Raw genomic sequence first — 20,662 nt, 5'->3', positions numbered from 1 at the left:
AAAGCAGCTAACTGTCCTGACCCACAAAGGCTTGAGTTAAAGTGACAAAACCAGAGGGAGCTAGAATTTCTTTTAGACCTTTGTTTATCCAGGTTTATCCCTAGCCTCTGTTTGCCAGAAGCTGGGAATGGGCGATGGGATGGATCACTTGATGATTCCCTGTTCTGTTCATCTGGGGCACTGTCTGAAGACAGGATACTGGGCTAGATGGACCTTTGGTCTGACCTAGTATGGCCGTTCTTATGTTAACTAGATTTGAATGGAGATTTTCTTTCTCCCCTTTTCTGCAAGAGCTGGATTTTCCCAACTCTCCACAAGCTTCCCCATCTGGGCACTGGGGACAGCTGCTACGTCCCGCTGCCCTTGGTGCGTCTCATGCCCTGGTGGCATGATCATTCATTAGGCTGCTATTAATGTGTGGGGTGTTCACGATCCTTTGGGATAAAAAGGGCTAGGGACAAATGCAGGCTGTTTTATTCCTAGCGATGGAGGTGGAGCTGCTCTGTGATAACCGAGGAACACTCCAGTGGTGACCTGGTTATTGGGATGTTTGCTGTATGATTATGCAGGGTTAGTTGACCAGGGGGAGTTGTCCAGAAAAACAAGCCGGAAGTGAAATAATAGCCCACACCCCAGTAAATGTTGCAGGATTGTTCTGAGACAATACGTGAACGGTTAGCTTTGAAGACTCTGCCTGCCGGCTCCAGCCAGTTCCAGAACTAGTTTGGACAAGCAGGTCTCTCACTCTCAGGCTTGTCTACGCAGGGGGGTTAGCGCGCACTGAGTTCACGCCCACTAACTAGCGTGCAATACACAATAATAGCACGCACAGGAGACACTTGAACCCTTTTCACTGTGTACACGTGGGCAGGGCTCGGTGTGCACTGAGCACGTGGCATTTTGGTGGGTATCCCATAGTCCTTAGCTTTGCTGCTGAGCTGTGTGCATGCTGGGATTTCCCTGGCTCTGCATTGTGGGATGCCTAGCAGAAGCCAGTGGAATTCTAGGGTTTGGGGTCAAACTCCCCAAATCCCAGGATTCTGCTGTCTCCATCCCATGCTTCCTCTCTTGGTGGGCTAGCACCTCTTTGGAACTGCTGTCAGCCAGCCAGGGCGTCAGAGAGCTCTGCACCGTTGTGCCGGCAGCTGCCGATGCGCAGAAGCTGTTTGTACTTTATATGGGCACTTGGCACCAGGTGGCTTCAGTTTTGGACTTCACCACAGAGCCAATGATGTGGCTACAACGGTGGCTTCTCCAGCTGCAGCAACAGGCAGCGGAGGAGGAGGAGGACAACAGGATGTTGCGTCCATAGTTACACATTCCTTGTCTGGGTGAGGACATGCCAGGGGATGGGTCAGTGGTTCTCAGCCCGCAGGCCGCTTGCAACCCAATCAGCACACAGCTGCGGTCCATATGATGTCCTCAGGGCCATACAGGTAGTATATGTATTGTGTGGATGCGGCCATGTAACACGTAGCGAGCTGCATATGCACCCACAATGGTAAATAGGTAGGCTGAGACCCACCAGTCTCTAGCAATGTGAGGGAGGCTCATTCAGTGGCATGCCCAAGCAGAGGGGCTGGACGATGGTGTGAGCTGTACTGGAGAGGAAGGGTGGACTGAAGGTAAAGGCATTGGCCTGGCCCTCAGGGGAGCTGGGTTTTATTGCCAGTTCTGCGACAGGCTTCCTGCGTGAGGCTGGGTAACTCACCCTGTGATTCAGCTCCCTGGCTGTAAGATAGGGGGTGATTCCATCTTGTCCATTAGCTACAGACACTGGACTGGGACTCAGCCACCCTGGCTCTAGGCCCAGCTCTGTGACTTACCTGCTAGGTGACCATGGGCAAATCACTCCCTCTCTCTGTGCCTCAGTTTCCCATCTGTAAAGTGGGGATAATGATACCTCCTTTGTAAAATGTGTGGCGATCTCTGGAGGGAAAGGTGCTAGATCCGAGGGAGGGGTGGGACTCTGGGTCTGGGGATCACAGAGCAAGCCACGCCTCAGAATGGAAACCTACTGGGCAGCTCTGTTGAAGGGCTAATTTACCAAAGGGCTCCAATACAGTGTTTCAGAGGGGAAGCCAGAGGGGGGCCAGCTCCAGGGTGCAAAGCAGAGAGTGGGGTGCTCGGATGCCGGGGCCATCCACAGGGCTGGCTGGTGGCTATTTTAGGTCCTGGACGAGTCCTGGTGTGGCTGCAGGGAGGTCAGCACGGCAGCTTCCCAGGGCGGCGTGGGGAACCCACAAATCCGGAGCGGCTTGCTTGCTCTCATTCGGTTTGTTGCAGGGGTGGTGTGATGGGAATGGCCCTTTGCTGGCATCTGGCCAGGATTTACCAGATTCATCCAAACGCTAAATAGAAAAGCCCAGCCTGGCGGGCAGGAAGAGCGGGATTGGCTGAATGGGAATCCGGCTCCTAGCACTCTATCCACATGATTCCTTCCTTGACGTGTGGCTTGCATCAGCTCCTGTGTTGTCTCAGCACTAACTCCATAGTGTCAGTGTTTGGGGGCAGGAGGAACTGCTTAGTTCGGTGCTGTATTGAGCGAGAGCCCCAGTGATTGAAGGAGGCTGCGCTTTTATTACTAGTGCCAGGCACCCTGCCTGGAGGGCTGGAGAACCGAGTGCTATGCCCTAGATGATGCCTTTGGGGTTTCCTTTGATATTGCAGTAAATCTCCTGGGCTGTTGCTGATCAGTGTCGCTCCTTTGATGGGATCTGGTGGCAGGTTCTGGCCTTAAGCTCTGGGATTTCGGCTCACCCCAGGGGCAGAGACGGCCCCAGATGTAATTACGCTGGGGGGAAAAATCAGTCCTGGAGCGTTTCAAAGGGAGAATGTCCAGGCGTGCAACGATTGTAACAATTCTTATAAACTCCTCGAGGTATTTCTTAGCCATGGTGGGGGCAGGGGGTGCCAATCTCAGGCACTAACTAGGGCTGGACCTAGCCAGTAAACGGGTGAGAGGCTCTAAAAGTGACCCCGTGGCTGCAGTGAGCTGCGGCGAGGGCTGTCCCAGGCAAAGTCCAGTTTGAGCAATGAGTGGAGTGTTGCTGGCATTTTTAGAAACCCGCCGTCTGCCACTTCATCCCACTCCAAGCTCACACCCCCCGCTCCTGCAAATAGATGGTAAAAACCCGCTCCCCGCCAGGCTGCTGTTCAGCACAGAGAGCATCCTTAGCCTGCTCTCTTGGGCTGTCACGCAGCCGGAGGTGGCAGCAGAATACAGCTGCGCTCTTTGACGTGCTGTCAGCCGCACCAGCAGTGCATTCTGCAGCCTGCACCGGCACTGAAGTAGTTAAATCTACCTCTGCGTCAGGGCTCAGACAAAGAGCTTGTCACAGGCTCAGGACAAGTAGAGAAAACTTATACGTGCAACATCCCCTTAAGACTGGCTCTGCCAGCCACAGCCTTCTGCCCCTTCCCTAGAACTGAGTTCTGCTGGAGGGTGGGGACTTTCCCCGTTCTGTTGCTGAGGGGACCCTACCACCTGGCAGCTCCGGCCCATGGAGGCTCACAAAGGTTTGGGTTAGTGGGAGCAGGAGTCCACCAGCTAACCCGCCCTGACATTAGCTTTGGAGCTGGGTGCACACCAGGAAATAAACAGGGGAGCACAAGGCCCCCTGGTCTGTCAAAATCATCCGTCCCGCCAGGTGACGATGTGCCCAGCGCTGAGCCGGGGCAGTGCTCACACAGCTGCTGCCCCAGAGAGCCCAGCCAAACCCACTGTTCTCCTGACAGAACAAGGAGCAATGGTCTCAAGTTGCAGTGGGGGAGGTCCAGGTTGGATATTAGGAAACACTATTTCACTAGGAGGGTGGTGAAGCACTGGAATGGGTTACCTAGGGAGGTGGTGGAGTCTCCTTCCTTGGAGGTTTTTAAGGCCCGGCTTGACAAAGCCCTGGCTGGGATGATTTAGTTGGGAATTGGTCCTGCTTTGAGCAGGGGGTTGGAGTTGGACTAGATGACCTCTTGAGGTCCCTTCTAATCCTGATATTCTATGATTCTATGACGGTGGGGTGTCGGGGTGCATAAGAGATGCAAACATGGTGAGACAAAGGTCCTGCTCCTGCTCCCATTGAAACACAGAGCGCTTTGGCCAGTACCCCCCCCCCCCCAAGGAGGACAGGGCAGGGCGGGTGCACTGAGCACAAACAGCCATTCAGGCTCGGAGCGAGCTAGCAGGCCATGGGGCAGCTGCTCCCCAGGTCCTTTGGGGGGAAGGGAGGACGGCAGTGAGAAGCCGGTGGGGTGTGTGAGGGCAGAGGTGGGCTGGGAGGGGAGAGAGAGACACTGCATGTCCCAGTGAAAGCAGAAGAGGGAGGCAGAGTGCAAGGCAGAAGAAGGCTGGAAAACTGGGAATGAGGGATAAAGGCAAGCACCTTTCCTCAGGGCCGGCTCTAGGATTTTTGCCGCCCCAAGCAAAAACAATTTTGGCCGCCCCCCACCCTTTTTTTAATTACCCCACCCCCGACCCCGCCTCAACTCCGCCCCTTCCCCAAATCCCCAGCCCTGCCTTCTCCCCCCAGGCTCTCAAGCCTAGGAGGGAGGGGGAGCAGCGGCGCGCGAGCGGCAGCAGCAGCAGCGGGGGTGAGCTAGGGCAGCCGGGCATGTTTTTAGGGGCGGCATTCTGGCGCCGGCCATGCCGCCCCTAAAAATGTGCTGCCCCAAGCACCAGCTTGTTTTGCTAGTGCCTAGAGCCGGCCCTGCCTTTCCTACTCACAGAGAGCCAGCACCGTGCTCCGCATTCCTCCCAGGGGCTTTGACTGAGTGCCATTGTACCATGGAGCTGACGTTATTTGCAAGTGATGTCCCGTGCCTTGTCGTCAGCCCCCAGCTCTGCACACAGCAGGACAGGAATGACGCAGCGATTCACGGACTTGAATTCATGCTGGTTTTTGCTATAAACTATCCTGCCTCAGCAACAGACAGGTACAATCCCAGGATTTTACAGGCGCCATATGAATGGTTTAGAGAGAGTAGAATGGGCATTTCTGTTTGCTCTCTGGCACACTATGCATGCAAGGGGACATTCAGTGACATGGCTGGGCAGCCGATAGACAACTGATACCAGGCAATACTTTCCCATGCAACTCACAAGCGACCAGTGGAACTCATTGTCACATGAGGTCATTGAGGCCAAGACCTGAGCAAGCTTCAGGGCATGAGCTGACCTGCGCAGGGTTCGGAAGAGGTTGGCCCTGTGACAGACTAGCCCAGAACTGCCTGCTGCAGGGTTTTCTGCACCTTACTTTGAAGCGGCTGGTGCTAGCCACTGTCAGAGCAAGAGGGCCGGCGCGGTTAAGTCCAACTGGCAGTTCCTCTGTTCCTAAGTGTGATTTTAGCCCTTCAAACTCTAAATTCCTGCAGGTCCGTATCAGGCCGAGCCCCTCCCCCGTCCCCATCCTTGTTCTGCTCTCCCGCTGTCTCTCTCACACACAGTGTTTGCTGTCAAAGACCTCGTGGCTGGTGACAGTGCTTTTCTCTTTATTAACTGTGTACACAGCGATCATTGGGTGCAGTGACCCGTGTGAGTGCCGGCCTGCCCACACTCTGCTTTTCCCCCATAAACTAGCCTCGCTGGTCATTATTTTTCCAGAGGCTGTCAGCCATGTGATGATCACATTGCCCAAATACACCGTGATGGGGGGGTAATGAGGCGTGGGGCAATCCCTGCGTCCCGAATGATAAACGGCCGCCGCTTTGCGCCCTTCATTGTTATGTTGCTTCTGGATTTTGTGTCTGAATCTCTGTTTCGCTCCGCCCACCCCATTCACTCCCTTGCTGTTGACTTACTTCTCTCCCTGGGTGTCCTCTTGCCCCCATATGCTTTTCCATTTCTTTGTCTGGCCCTTGCCCAGCCTGTCTGTCTCTTTTCCCTGCCGTTTGATCACACTGGTTTTGTGGTCCCTGCAGAGGGAGCTGTGGGTTTGCACTGAGATTGATAAGGCATGATACCAATCTCAGTGTAAAATCCTAATGGCGACAAGCGCCTGTACTTTTTAACCTTTATGTGTTGGTCAAGGTTAACCCAGTGTTGCTATAGCTATAAATGTTCATCCTGAGTCCCGTGGAAGTGTGAGCTGGACCCATACTCAGCTGGGGGAAATGATGGTCTAATTGTTTACTGAAAACATCACCAGTTTGTTTTGTTTTTGTTTCCCAATACAGCTGGCTCGCTCTGGAATAGGATGAGTTTGTGCCATACACATTTATCATATTATTATTTGTAGCACCGAGGAGCCCTAGTTGTGCCCTCCATTGTGCTAGGAGCTGTACAAACAGAACACAAAGACGGGCCCTGCCCTGTTCAATAGGGCAGGGTGCCCAGGCGTCAGCTCGTGACTTTGGCAGCTGGCTGAGAGTAGCGATTTCTGCACTGCGTTCCCTTTTAGCCGGGAGTCTGAGGTTGACAGTACTTCTTGGTCCCTTTCTCTTCATGGTGATGTGAGACGGAATAGAAGCTACTGCTGCTCTGTGTCCCAGCTGCTGGGCCAGATGCTGCTCTGAGTTGCAACGGACCAGTATCACCCTGTTGTAACAATAACACAATGATTCCCGTGGTGCTTTTGAGCCAGTCATGAGCCAAGATTTTCTTGTAACGACTGTGGCCAGATGGCTGTCAGTCAAACCAAATAAAGCTAAGGGCGTCTTTCTTAAAACTGCAAGGCCCAGCTCCTCAAAGGTGTTTCAGCACTAGAGGGAGGCCTCCAAGTACCGTTGAGGCTTTGGGGCTAAGCCCTTTGGTCTGTCATCTACTATAAGGCACCACCTGGGTTGAGAGCTTTCAAGGCTTCCGCACCATAGATGGTAAATAATGTTTTCCCAGCGGTCGTCTGCATGCCAAATGTGTGTGTGCAAATATTCTGTATGTGCAGCCGTCAGATTAGTTTCACACACCCATAGCTAGGGAGGTATAATTGCTGAATTGGCAAGGATGCAGCTTTGAAAACCAAACAACTGAGTTGTCCTTCCGAGCATGTTGGGCATGATTCAGCACCTTCTGCTGAAGACACAAAAGCTCATCTCTATAGTCTGCCAGGCATTTTATTCCAAGGCTGTCAAATTAGAATTGATGAACTAATCCTCCTGCAAGCAGTTCCATGAGCCCCTTGTCACTCAGGGATGTAGATGTCCTCCCCGTGGAAAGAAAATGACAAAATCATTTGGAATGCGACAGCTGTAACAGGAAGCGCTGATTAGTCTGAGAGGGCACCGGCCTTGGCACACGACGCCGCTGAGCTTGGAGCATGCAGAGTGATGGCTGAACCACCTGTGGTGGACAGAGAATGGAGAGAAGGTAAAAGTGGTTGGTGGCTGGGTGGTAGGGACAAGCAGGGGTGCTGTAAAGTCTCTGCTACAGATGGGAGACTGGTTTGCCCTGGGCCTAGGAGCATGTTGCTGACGGACGTAAGCATGAGGCAAAGTGGGGATGGTATCTGAGCAGAGAGAGTGAGTGGCACTGGGAGGATTTGTGACCGGTGTTTAGCTTAGCCTTTGCTCACTGGCAGGTTGGTCTGGTTGGGGCAGCATCTCTATTCCAATCACTTTGCCAGTCGCTGATCCTTTGCTAGGGCGATGGTGCTGCTAAGTGCATCTTTGGTGGCTGGGGCAGTGGCAGACATGAACTACTTGAGGCAAGAAATCACCCACAGGAAGAGGTTGGGGCTGGTTCTTTGACATCAACTCCAAAGCTACAAGGTGGTGTGATGTGACAAGGTAGCGAGTGGCTGTGGGGTGGGAGAGAAGGGGGAGCATCATTTCAGCAGGACAAGCATAGTGCCAGCACCAGCTACCTGCCGGGAGACCACCCCATAGGGCAGCTCTTGCTAGACAGCATCAGGTGTTTTCCCTTGTGCAAGACGCATATCTCCTGCCTTGCTGCTTTCAATTGGCATGAGAAACATGGTCCTGCTCAGCTTAGTTAAAACAGCCACTCTCTTTTGTGGCTGGAAAACTCCGCTTGCGCAAAATGATGCAGTAAATGTTAGAGCCAGTCACTGTCAAAAATGGGGCATAAGAACTCTAGGTCAGGGAAGCGTTGCTCAGCCTCTGCTGATGTCAGGGCAGGGCACCCCGGACAGAGTCGCTCTCCTGTCTGGCCAGTAAGAGCGGGGTGAGTGGAGAAGAGGGCCAGGGCCCCTGGACAGTCACAGTGTCAGAATACAAATAGCTCCCCCTCTGTGACGCCCAGGCAGGGAGCACTGAACTCTGCCCACCGAGAGCTACTGGGGAAAAGAAACAGACAGACCAGCCCTGATAATAGACACGGGGATGGTGGGGCGGGGAGTGAGTCAGTCCAGGTCACCCAGCTGGCAACAGCAGAGCTGGGGCTAGAGCCCTGGTCCCCTGAGTCCCAGTCCCTGGCTCTGGCCAGTAGGTGACACTTCCTCGGGGCTCCCATTGCTTTGGGTTGTTTACAGGACCCACCAGGGCGGCAGGAGCAGCACGGCTGTGAGCACACAGGAAAGGTTGGGTTTGGGAAATTCCATAGAGGCAGCTGGAGGGGGGAAAAAACACCCACCCCCCAACCCCACATGCTTGTGGCGTCCCATTCTTGCCAAGCCTGGTCCTGTGCCAGCAAAGGGCTCCCCCAAGCATGCCTGGCTGCCCCCAGCGGGCCATGGGTGTCCAGAAGTGTGGCTCATCCCCTCCAAGGTGCCAATGAGCCTCATGGGGGAAGCTCCAAACAGCACTGGGCCAAGCCCCCTGGTTTGCTAGGGCAGGGCTAACTGCATGGTTTTGTGTCACTGCCCAGGCAGGGCCAGGCCCAGCAGTTTCCAGCAGCCTTGTTGGGGCTCGGTTAACCTGTGCATTGCTGCTCACTTCCTTGCTTGAAACCTCACCCACCCCGAAGCAGCCGGCCAGTGAGCGTGTATGACAGACTCACTGGGCTGCTGGGTGCATGCAGGTGACTGAGGCTCATCCCTGGGGGGGAGGTGACCAGCCCCCTGCCTGGGCTGCTGGACACACCGTGAGTGGACCCCAGGGTTTCCCCACTCAGGCCACTCTTCCACTCGCTCTCTGCACAGCTTGTCCCCTCGCCACTAATTATGGGCTCAGCTGGATGCAAACTTCCTTGACCACTTTGCTAGCAGGATCCCTGTGGCCTGGGAGTGAGCCGACGCTGCCTCCCAGCAATGCTCCCGCCCTACCCCAGCTCTGGCACTAGGGGCTCACAGGGCATAATTTGTAAGGAAAGAGGTGCTGGGACTCGGGCAATTTTTTTACGTTCATAACGGATGTGGCAAACCCAGAGGGGCGGGGGCTCTGAGCTGCCAAGCCCAGAGGTGCGATAGCTCAGCCCTGGCACGAATTAAGCCCTGTACTCAGCTCCTCATTTGCTCAGCAGAGTCCACGGGCCTCACCCCCTATGAAAAGCACAGACACTAGCTCTGCCCCACACTGCTCACAGGCTGGAGGTGAGGCCCAAACAGACTGAGCCTGAGTGGTACTGGGCGTGGCCAGTCAAAGGGCACCTCCTCCAGCCACAAGCTGCTCTTTGCTTCTATGTTGCATAGCCCCAAGCACGATAGGCCCAATCCTGCTCACAAGCTGGAGGTGCTGCCAGGAAGCAAACACCAGGCCCTAAAAGTGACTGGTCTTTCAGTTTACCAGAAATGGAGGGAAGGGGCCTCTGAGAGGCTGTGCTTTTTGCTGGAGGGGGTCTCCCCCCCCCCCCCCCCCCACACACACACACACACATTCCAGGGCACAAGGGGCTGGGAGTGGGCACTAAGGAAGGGGCTAGGATGGTGGACATACTTAGATCTACCACACTTTGGAGCAAGGACCCACTTTCTTCTAGCCGCACAGCTCCTGGCATGGTCAAGCGTTGCTCTGGGAGAGGGCCTATAGGCCCTGCCTTGTCACTACAAAGTGCAGCAGCAGAGCGTTACCTCCTTGGCAAAGCTGCCCACTAGACTTGTAGAGCCTCCAGGGTTATCATGTCAGAAAACGCTTTTCCCTTGGTGCTTTCCCTGCTAACAACCAATGGGATAGAGCTGTGTGACATGTACTAGTTCTTCCTGCAGGGCCAGTGCAGCGGCTGCCCTCTACCCCCAAGCAGTGAGGAGACAGGTGGTTTGAAGGCAGAGATGCCTCATGCTATTTGTTTTTTAACTATCAGCTCCCATTGGGCAGGGCTACCTTGGGAAACAAACTTGCTCTTCCTAGACAGCATCAGGTGCTCACCTGTAGTCACCTCTTAGTGACGCTAGGGACCCCCATATTTGAACCCCTAACATGGTGCTCCTCCTTGGCATGTTAATTAGCATGTGCTGTAATTTTATCTTTCCTTTTATTGGCCCAACTTCTGTTTGTTAGAGGCAGGCATTTTAGCTCTTCTGGGGAAATTGCTCAGTGACAGTTCAGGTCTTTCCCACACCTAAACCAAGCTTTGGCACTCTAGGGAGCACACTGTCTCTCCCCCCCCCCCAGCAGTTGGTGCAATAAGAGATGTTACTTCACCCACCTTGGCTCTCTATGCCCCTGGGAGCAACACTGCTACAGCCACACTGCAAACTTGAATTGCCTTGGCAGCCTAGACCCTGACTTCTGTCTCTTTGACTCCAGCCCAGAAGACAAGCTCCAACTGCAGGGGTAGGAAAGCGATCAGCAAGCTTGCGAGAGGCCTGCACGTACAGGGTAACTAACTCATCTCCTGAGCGGTCAACTGCGACTATTTCTCCTGACAGCACAAGGGCTCAGCTAGACCCCGTTAAGGGCAGGAGTCTGCCAGTGATGGGCACTTTGCACCGAAGTATTAACAGCTGATAGATCAGAGGAAGAGGGTTAGCGTACTATAAGTCTTGCTGGGTTGAGAGCAGATGGAGGGTTGGCCCCTTCCCCTGCATGGCCCTTCTCCCCAGGGAATGGCTGTAGCAAGAATTTGTTGGGAAGAGACTCAGTGCATCAGGCCCTGCTCAGACAGGCCACATGTGTCCTCTCAGTTAAGTTGCATCAGAATCTTTCCCCCTCTACCAGCACCTTCTGCAATCAAGCCTTAAATATATGCAAGATGCCCATACAGACAGCAACCTAGCCCCCACTCATGGCTTAGCATCAGGAACTCCAGCCCCTGCAGACCCAGTCTCCCCACCACACCTCCCTCCAGCTTGTGTGGTTCTTGGGGCCCTTGCCAGCAGTTTGGTGAGCTGCACCTTTAAGAGACACCCTCAGCTTGTGTAGGGAGCGTATCCCAAGGTAGGAGTGCTTGCAGTGTAGAGTTTTAAGTTCAGCTGAATGATTCCTGTAACATCCCATCTATGGACAAGCTTCATCATTGCAATTCAGCGTCTAGCCCAGTACTGCCTATTAATTGCCCCAGGGCCGTGGCTAGATGCAGGTTTGAATATTCATGCTAGGTTGTATTTGACTTTGCATGCTCTGGCTAAGTCAGCTCCTCCCTTTAAGGGGCAAAAGGGCACAAGCTATGAAAGTTGGGGGGGAAGATTGGAGGGAAGAGATTCTTGCCACCCAACAGGCAAGGAAGGCTATTGTGACCATCTGCTTCCCCCAGCTCACTTGAGTAGAGATGTTCTCCCATCAGTGCTGCAGCAGAAATGAAGTCTGCAAGCAGCTGAGAGGAGTTAGGTTTGAAAGAGCCTGGTGTTTCTGCCTTCATCTCTGCTAGGAGCATGCCCTGCTGAGCAGACGGGTAGGGGAGAAGCCATAAGCCCCTTACTCCAGAACTTGACACTTGGAAGTTCCACTTCCTGCTTCAGTCAATCAATCCATACTTCTCCAGCCTGCTGCTCACTCAGTTTCATTAAGAACCAAAACATGAGTCCAGGACCCTTATCTGAATGCAGTTAGAATGTTTATTTTAGTACAGCCAGTAGTTTTACAAGTAGAACAAAATGTAGGTCAGTCACAGGGAAGGGTGGAGGTTTTTCTAGGGGCAGAGACTATGGACTGTCTCAGGGGAGCAGTATGAGACCAGCCTCTGTACCCCAACAATGCAATGCTATTAAGAGGACAAAGCTAGCAACCGTCACAATAAGGGCATGGTGCTGCGGAGCAGGAGATGCTACGTGCAGAACAGGCAGTGAGCTTCCATGCTTAAGGCTGTACTTCAAGGGGAAGTGGAGTTTAAGGGAAACCAGAGTGAGGGTCTGTGATATCCTGTCAGGTGTTTGCACAGTAGGGGCAAGACCAGAAAGCAGACCAGGTCCCACCCTCAGTCCTTTTATACCCCTAACAGACAGGCCCTCAGACAGGCCAGAGGAAGCCCTACCAGGACTTTGAAAGATCAGAGACAGGAGTCTCCCAAATAAAGGGCTTGGAGGTCTGTTCCCATTCCCTTGGAGGAGACAAAGGCCATAAAGCTTAGGGCCTGCATCAGAAAGTGCTATTCCCACTCAAACCTCACCAGGAAGAGCATCAGAGGTGCTCTAGCAAGTAGGGACTTGAATACAAGATAGACAGCCTTAAATACATTGTAGAGAGTCATGTGCATACAGCTGGACATACAGTGTGCAAAGTAACAGACAGACTCCGATCCCAAAGCCAACTATGACTATTCTGACTGAACATTAAGCTCTATTTGTGCAGTAGTGAGATGTATTGCATTAGATCACGATACAGCCACTACTTCAGGCCTCTGCCTCCACCTTCTCAGCCTCCGCCGGTGCCTCCACCTTCTCAGCCTCCGCCGGTGCCTCCACCTTCTCAGCCTCCGCCGGTGCCTCCACCTTCTCAGTAGAGTCTCCAGCAGGAGCAAAGGGTCCCACAATCCACGTGAGGGGAACGTTCTGCATCACGTATTCCAGCAGCTCATCCAGGGACTCCTGGGCTTTGGTCACCTTCTCCTGGGTCTGGGTCAGGATACCCTCAGGCAGCTCCTGGAAGGACTGGACATTGGAGAAGGAAGTCTGGAGCTCTCCCATGTTCTTATAGGCTTGCTGAACCTTCTCCTGGAGAGTGGCAGGGAGACCCTGGATGTTGGGCAGGAGGCTATGGCAGGCAGTCTGCACCTGCAGGATGAGGTTATGGGAAGTGGCTAGAGCCTGGGACACCATCTCCTGGAGAGAGAGAGAGAGAGAGAGGAGGGAGTGATTAGGTGCACGTGAAGCTCACTGCTGTCATGACATGCTGTAGACACAAGGTGCAGTGCAACACTGCAAGGAGAACAAGGATACCTCTGGCTGCGGTGAGCCATTGTCCTCACTGCCTCCTGGCTGGCCCTTGCGCCACTCCAGCCACATCTTCTGCAGTTCCTCCTGCCCATCATGGGCCTTCTGATCCACGGCCTGCTTGGCATGTGCCATCTAGGAGAGGGAACATACGATTCCACAGCCACAAGTCACATGTACACAGCTAATAGTAGTGAGGGGAGGAACTGCTTGTGCACAGGACTCAATTCACTGTTCACTACTACAGTGGGGCTGCTCAGGCCAGGCAGGCACTGTTGGTATATAGGCCTGTTAGCCTGGGATAGAATTTTGGGTTTGACTTTGATAGTCTGTTCTATACTAATGTGTGAACAAAGGACAAAGACACTGTGTTGCTTTTGCCTGGCCAGATGGGTTTGTTAGTATAATGGGAACAAGTAAGAACAGTTAAAGTGGTACACTCCCACCATACCCTGTAATATGAGCATGCACTGAAAGGTTACCTGGCTCCTATTTTAAGGAAAGGTCAAGCAGCCAGTTAGGTGGGGCAAAGGGGAGGGGGGGGGGGGGGGAGAAGGGAGAAAACGTGGTAGAGGTATATAAAAAACCTTAAAAGCCAAAGAAAAGCCTGGCCTTGGGTAAGGAGCGAGGTTGTGCTCTGGCCATGGGATACAAAAGAAGTCTGGGGTCTTCATCCCACCTATTACCAAAATGGAATGTGACCATAACGTGCAAGAGGTGTGACTAAGGGGGTCCACTACAGGTCTATTTAGGCCTGCTAAGAAGGAGGGAATGGGGACAAAAGAGGCTCTGCAGCATCAAAGCTGGGAAGGGAACATGGGGTAAGGCTGTGGTATGAGAGCTGGGAATGGGACACTGGGGAACAGACTGCCAGTGTGTAGCACTATAAATACGCTTGCTTGGAAGTAATCCCAATAAATATCGCATTGCCCGCACTTTGGACTTCTGCTTTTGGTCTACGGACAAGAACCAGGGGCAGGGGTGAAGGAAAAGCCTTCTCAGACACACAGCAAGCTATGTAGCTAGCAAGACAGAGGGCTTTACCCAAAGCAGACCTGGTGGGGAGGCAGGGGGAGAGAAGTGTTCCTACCAGGTCAATGGTTAGCTGGAGCTGGGAGAGGGCCTCCAGGGTGCGCTGCCTGGCTTGTCTCATCTTGCCCAGGGCGTGCTGGTAGGCTCGCTGGCGCAGCATGCTTGAAAGGGAACCCAGATGCACGTAGTAACTCTGCTGCTCTGCAGGAGCCTCTCCTGGGCCCTCCAGGGATACTGCAAGTTTAGCTGGAAAGGAACAGGAGAACCAGGATCTAGTCAGCAGGGAGCAGACATGCACAGGATGCTTTCAGCCCTGGTGCCAGCCAGCCACTCCTGTATTATTTTAGTTTGGGCTGTACTAGAGCAGAGAGCTGGAGAAAGCTCGGCCTTCAGACTTTATTGGAGTTCAAACACCTGCCATAGGGGAAATTAACTGAAGGTAACTAGAACTTCTACAATTGATGGAGTCAGTCCAGTCTAGAAGTGTTCCCAATTCAGGTTTGCAGTGAGCTCTTGCATAGCACTATCTACAGCAATCTCCTATCCAGGGCCAGCTCCAGGCACCAGCGCAGGAAATAGGTGCTTGGAGCGGCCAATGGAAAGGGGTGTCATGTCCGGGTCTTCAGCAGCGGGTTCCTCAGTCCTTCTTGGAGGGAAGGACCCGCTGCCGAATTGCCGCCGAAGAATGAAGCGGCGCAGCAGAGCTGCCACCAATCACAGCTCACCCCCTTCGCCGCTTGGGGTGGCAAAAAAGCTGGAGCCAGCCCTGCTCCTATCCAGCATCTCATCTGGACACAGTGGCCTGGCCTGCATTGCCTCTCAACTGAGCAGCTGTACTGTCTATATGAGCAAGAGGCAAGCCTCACCAAGCTACAAAACACAACCATGCATAATTTCAGCAACAGCCTACCACGAGCAGAAGTCCCTACAGTGCCATCAAGCAGGAGATCTCACAAGCACCACATGAACTGATCTGAGATATCTGCAGGGATGCCTAAGACTCCAGAATGGGGGGGGGGGGGGGGGTCCACAGTTGACCATTCGGCTCCCTGGCTTGATGGAACCACCTACAGCAAGATTAAAGCTAGTTTGTGCAGGAGCTCACTTAAGGCTGGCCCTAGGCAGAATCTGAAAGCCACCACTTGGGTTTTGAGCAGATGATGCACCTCCAGCCTTACTTTTAAGGGAGAGAGCCATGCTTAGCATTAGTATTACTAATCTACATCAGGGGGACCACAAAAGCAGCCCCCCCATGTGACAAGTGCAAGTTATGTTATTTAATGCACTGAACTCTTGTATCACAGCAATGGGTACAGTATGAGCACCACCATTGATCTGTGGAATGGGGAAATGAAGCTTCTTGTTATCCAAGTTACCCTTAGGACTAAACCAAAAACCTATGTAGGGGTATCTGAGCCAGGGGTCACATTTCTTTAGGTTTATGAAGAGTGTAGGAGCATTCTAACCAAGTTCCTCATCTGTCATTGGGAGGTAGTGATCCACCAACGACTCCGACGTCTCAAGTACCAAGTCAACACCACTCAGGATCGTCTGCCCCATGCTGGAGCCCACCACTGTGCTCACGCTGCTGGTCACGGCGGATTTGGTCACCTCCACGCTCTCCTGGACAGCCCCTTCGGCCACACCCACCATGCTGGTCACTGCATCCTTCACTCCAGTGTCCGTGCTGCAGACGGCATCCTTGGCACCGGTCAGTGTTGATGATACTAGCTCTTCGGCATCAGAGGCCACCTGAAGGCAGAGGAAAGGTCAGTTTATGTCTGCTCAAAAAGCTAGACACTTACACTTGGGCACCAAATTGGGGAGGAGAAATACCCCCCCCCCAGAAATAACTCAAGCATTGGCCAGCCTGAAACTCCACTTCTCAGCTCATTTCTTTCTCTGCCTGATAGAGGCATCTGTTGGCTGATGCAATGCTGCTAGTGGAGACAACATGGACTGCCCCCGGAAACAGCTTGCTTCTGCAACCCAGCAGCTGTGGTCAGTCAGAGCCTTCCTCGGCTAGGGCAGTACCAGGTCTCAAACCCCTGCACACCACAGCCCTTCTACTCCACAGGGAGCCCTGAAACCAAAGCTAGAGTTACCTTGTCATCTGGCTGTTGGAGGACAGGCAGCTTCTCCTCCAGTTTGTCCAGGCTCTCGCAGGCATAGTCACTGGCTGTTGAGACTAACAGTTCTAGGATTAGTTACCAAAAGCCTTTCCATTTCAGTAGGATGTGTACATCCGGGGGAGTTCCCAAGTTCATTGTACCCTCTATACATGTGAGGTCACCTCCTTTTCCTCTTTGAGAGGGCAGAGAGGTGAACTAGTCAGAGGTTAGAGTAAGTTTGTGTCGGAGCCAGACAAGACCTCAGGAAGTGGTCCTTGCTCCCATTTGTGAGCAGATCACTAGGCTGTGCCACCCATGTGAAGAGTGATTTACCGCCACTGGGAAAGACCCTCAGGTGGGAGAAAGACACTTTGGGAAAAGCAACCTCTCCTCCAGACAGTTCATTCCAGCACCTCGCTGTTCTAGCTGCCAAGCCAGCACTGCTCCAGAACATGGGGCTGTTTGCACCCCCGTGGAGTTATGCTGCTGGCCAGGGGTGGATTGTTGGAGAAAGTCTTTTTGGCTGGTAGTGCTCAGCCTTACCACACAGGAAGCTTTGTGGGAGTTACATTGTGTGGAATAAAACAGAAGGCAGCCGGTACAGTACCAGAGACAGAGCTGGGATTGTGAGAATGGGGTCAGCGGACTGAGGCAGATATAGGGAGTGGTGTAGGAGGCTCCAGCCAAGCACTGCTTGACACTAAGCTTTGCGGGACACCTCTCTGGTGGCTGCTACCAGAGGGTCCAGCAGGGGGGCTAGAACAGTGTTTATAGTGCGGGTGCTGAGAGCCATTGAACTGTAAACCCTGCATATGATGGAAACCACTTCAAGCCAAGGGATGCGGCAGCACGCCCGCCCCCCCCCCCCCCCACACACACACTTATGGGGCCCGGTGGAGTTGTTTCTGCACCATTAATTAAGGGAGATGCAGACATGTTTGTTTCTTGTGCATTGTGACCAGCACTGAGTAGGAAGGCTACATGGTATGTTTATGTTGGGAGCTCTTCAGGGCAGGGACACCTTGAGCCAGGACAGCAGGATTTCAAGTGAAGCCAGTAACATGAACGGAGTTACATCTTAATGTGGACATGCTGAGACTAAGGGGCATAGGAGACCATTCCACTGCTGCCTCTGGCAGAAGAGCCAATAACAGTATTATAAGACTGTGTACGAAGCCAATTACAAGCCCAAGACATGTAAGTGCTTTGGCCTGGCAGTGTCAGACTGTGCTCCCCCCAGCAATCAGGAAGCTTCATTCACGGTTCTTTGTATTTGGCGTATACAACAGCAGATCCCATGTGACTGAATAGTGCTAACTTCCCTCACGGACCACGGTTCAGAGGGGTGTTTGGTACTCATGTGCTGTGTGGATGGGTGCTGCAGAATACCCAAGATGGATTTAGTGGGGGGGTACCTGGTGAAGCAGGGAGCCCTTCTCCCAGGATGAAGGAGTGTTATGCACCTACGCAGGAGAGGAAGGCCCCATTTCTCACTCTGGGGAGGACAGTTCATTCTTGGGACTCACTTGGCAATTCACTCCCCATCCCCTGCATATGGGAGCATCTCCCCTGCCCCCCCTTCACTCACCCTGAGGCGCCTGCTGGTCCAGGATGGGCTGGGCCCCACTGATTGTGGCAGAGGTGATGGTCCTCACTCCAGTCTCTGCCACGTCACAGATGGATCTGATGACGGGGTGGGTCTCTTTGATGGACGTGTAAGTGGTGGAGACCATGTCGTAAGCCGCACTGACCATGGGCAGGCTGGCCACTCTGCTCACCAAGTTCTAACAGGTGGACGAAAGGAGAGGCATGACCACCATTGCTTGCTGGTTAGCGTGCAGGACTATGGGTACTCAGCTACCTTTCCTCTCCAACACCCCCTTCAGATTTGAAGGTCTGTAGCCTCCTGGGCAAAGGAGGCCAGACACAGTAATACCAGAGCATTAAGTCTCTCAGCCACTGCTTGGAGAGCCCTTTAATGGTGTAGTGACTTCCTAGGATGGGGCAGGCCTCAGTGCAACCAGGCTCAGTCATGTTGAGGGGCAGTACTGTGTTCCCATCACAGACAGAGTGATGGTTAGCTACTACTGTGGGTCACATTAGCTATCTGGATTTACCAGCCAAGTTGGAACCTGGACTTCTCAGGAGGGCTGATGGTGCTTCTTGTTCTGCTACATAGGTCTAGGCATAGGCTGGTTTGCCACCACCATATGCCTGGGGCTAGAGCCACTACAGCAGTCACTACAGGATTACAACTGGCTAAAAGAGCTGACAGAACCATGCTCTCACTGGCCAGATTTCCAGCACACTCACCTGTTGCTCCTGCTCCCCACTCTTTGAGGGAGCATCCTTAATGTCATTCTCGTTAGAAGACATGGTGAAGCCAAATGCTGCAGGGGAGAGAATGTCAGAGGTTAGCCTACCAACAAGAGAGAGGCAAGGAGTGCCCAGACTAACAGTTTAAATGCAGACAGTGCTTCTGATCATTCCTAGATTGCCCAAGGCAGAGTCCTCCTGGAAGAGCTATTGGAGAGATCTTACCAGTTACCTTTTCAGCCACTCTAGTTTACTCCAAGAGACTAGAGCCAGCCAACCAATGCAGCAGCTCAGTCATGCCACTTTCCTGCTATAGCGGGGTGGCCAAACCCACAGGTAGTGGCACAGGCAGGTCTGTGAAGGCGGTGTAGGTTAGAGTGACAACAGCAGTGTCACTCTCTGCAGTTGCTGGATCAGATTCCTGCAGCACACAATCAGCAAGAAACCCACAATTCCTTCCCCCAGCTCCCTCAGCAGGTGCTAATAAACTGTCCAGCATCATTAAAAGAGATTGAAATGAGATTATACAGCCAACCAAGCTCACCTACCAACCATCAGGCAGCTAGGAGAGCAAGTGATAGGATTTCATTCTTACACTGCATACAGAAATATGGTCAAAATGGGGACCAAAAGCAGTTTGCCTTGTTTATAGCATTTCCCCTCATGTGGGGTTCACAGAGAAAGACCGGTTTAGAGTTAGAAGACAAGTTTGAAGGGAGGAGTTCCCTTAAGTACATGAGATACCAGCTACTAAGCTTGAAAACAAGCCTAATGGAAGGTAAACATCCACCTCCAGACAGACGGCAACCCTGTGACCATCACCACAGGACCATTTCTAAGTGGTTAAGGACTCCCATCCTCACAGTGTGAACTCCCCCAGCTAGAGGCACCGGAGTTATTGACCGGAAATTAGAGATTAAGACCACTTGATACAGAGATTTAAAGCCCCATCAGAATTTCACCTAAAGAAGCAAATTTGTCTTTTCTATGATCATTTCCATTTGTTTCTCATTAGCCCTGCCTTACTAAGATCATTGATTGACACTGGTTAATTGATTCAGCTTCCCAAGGCAGGTAATTCCCCATCTGCAGATGATTAATCAAGATCTCATAAAGCCATTAACCTTAAGAGTTTTTGGTTGTTGTTGGTGGAGTTTGTTTGTTTGTTTTTTTGAGGGGGGGGGGGGGAAGTTTCACACAGGAAGGGTGACTAGGCAGTATTAGGACTAGCCTGACACTCTGGATTGAAAAGTCTCATGTCTTCCACTTCCTTCCTCTTCACTAATCCAGGTTTCACAGATCACAAGACAAACTCAAGAGCCTTCTTCTCTAAGCATCTCCCTTCTAGGCTTATACTAAAAAGTCTGAAGTTAGTTTCTTAGTAGTGCAGATACCATTCACTGAAATAGGTTAAATTAAAACCACACATTTCACAGCTCAAAAAAAAAAAAAAAAATCTTCACCAAACACTTCAGAACAGGCCAAATGACCCCTCTGCCCAACAGAGGGGTAAACAAAGCTATTTCAATAAAAACCACAGCCTACCTCAGCAAGGTTCTCCAGTCAGTTCTGAGATCCTGCAATGGTACAGAATACAAGTGCTGCTCAGCCTTTATATACCAGTGCTGATGTCATCAGAGGGCAGGCCTAGACAGACAGCACCAGAAAGAAATCAGAACTCTCCACCCTGACCAATGAGTTGCTTTGTAGGAAATGCCTTTTCCCCTTCAGTCATCTTAACAAAAACAACAGGTATTAATGGAGCCCTGATATTATAGATTCATAGGTTCCAAGGCAGAAGGGACTGTTGTGATCATCTAGTCTGATCTCCTGTGCAGCACAGGCCAGAGACCTGCCCCACAATAATTCCCAGCACAGAGCTTTTAGAAACACATCCCACCTTGATTTAAAAATGGTCTGTGATGGAGAATCCACCGTGACCCTTTGGTTAATTGTTCCAATGCCTAATTACCGTCAGTATTAAAAATGTATGCCTTATTTCCAATCTGAATTTGTCTAGCTTCAACTTCCAGCCATTGGATGGTGTTATACCTTTGACTGCTAGATTTG

At 52.4% G+C, this 20,662-nt stretch overlaps 1 protein-coding gene across 4 annotated transcripts; it reads right to left on the bottom strand.

Annotated features, from left to right (window-relative positions):
- Positions 1 to 11,801: 11,801 nt before the first annotated feature.
- LOC101939876 (perilipin-3-like) lies at positions 11,802 to 20,280 on the bottom strand. 4 transcript variants are annotated; one of them, XM_065549756.1, is made up of 9 exons: positions 20,138 to 20,240; positions 18,590 to 18,666; positions 17,865 to 18,060; positions 16,271 to 16,353; positions 15,632 to 15,917; positions 14,224 to 14,411; positions 13,140 to 13,268; positions 12,693 to 13,022; positions 11,968 to 12,638 (listed from the first exon to the last, which is right to left on the bottom strand). In XM_065549756.1, the coding sequence occupies exons 2-9, from the start codon at positions 18,650 to 18,652 to the stop codon at positions 12,594 to 12,596; spliced, it is 1,320 nt and encodes a 439-aa protein (XP_065405828.1). In that variant the 5' UTR covers positions 18,653 to 18,666; positions 20,138 to 20,240; the 3' UTR covers positions 11,968 to 12,593. The 4 variants fall into 4 exon arrangements, with proteins under 4 accessions (XP_023955959.2, XP_065405827.1, XP_065405828.1 ...); XM_065549757.1 differs by having other exon boundaries at positions 12,468 to 12,620; positions 12,687 to 13,022; XM_024100191.3 differs by having other exon boundaries at positions 11,802 to 13,022; positions 20,138 to 20,280.
- Positions 20,281 to 20,662: the final 382 nt, after the last annotated feature.

Source organism: Chrysemys picta, chromosome 6 (assembly GCF_011386835.1).
Source record: "Chrysemys picta bellii isolate R12L10 chromosome 6, ASM1138683v2, whole genome shotgun sequence".
In the NCBI taxonomy this organism is placed as follows: Eukaryota; Metazoa; Chordata; order Testudines; family Emydidae; genus Chrysemys; species Chrysemys picta.
The sequence above is the reverse complement of the archived record's forward strand: the minus strand, read 5'-3'. Positions and strand labels throughout refer to the sequence as shown.

What these genes read in the sequence shown, in the direction of transcription:
- LOC101939876 (XM_024100191.3), bottom strand. Translation starts at nt 18,652, where the DNA reads ATGTCTTCTAACGAGAATGACATTAAGGATGCTCCCTCAAAGAGTGGG. An exon ending in TCCAACAGCCAGATGACAAG is followed by an intron (nt 15,918 to 16,270) that starts GTAACTCTAGCT and finishes CTCTGCCTTCAG; the next exon opens with GTGGCCTCTGATGCCGAAGA. An exon ending in AATGACAGATGAGGAACTTG is followed by an intron (nt 14,412 to 15,631) that starts GTTAGAATGCTC and finishes GTTCCTTTCCAG; the next exon opens with CTAAACTTGCAGTATCCCTG.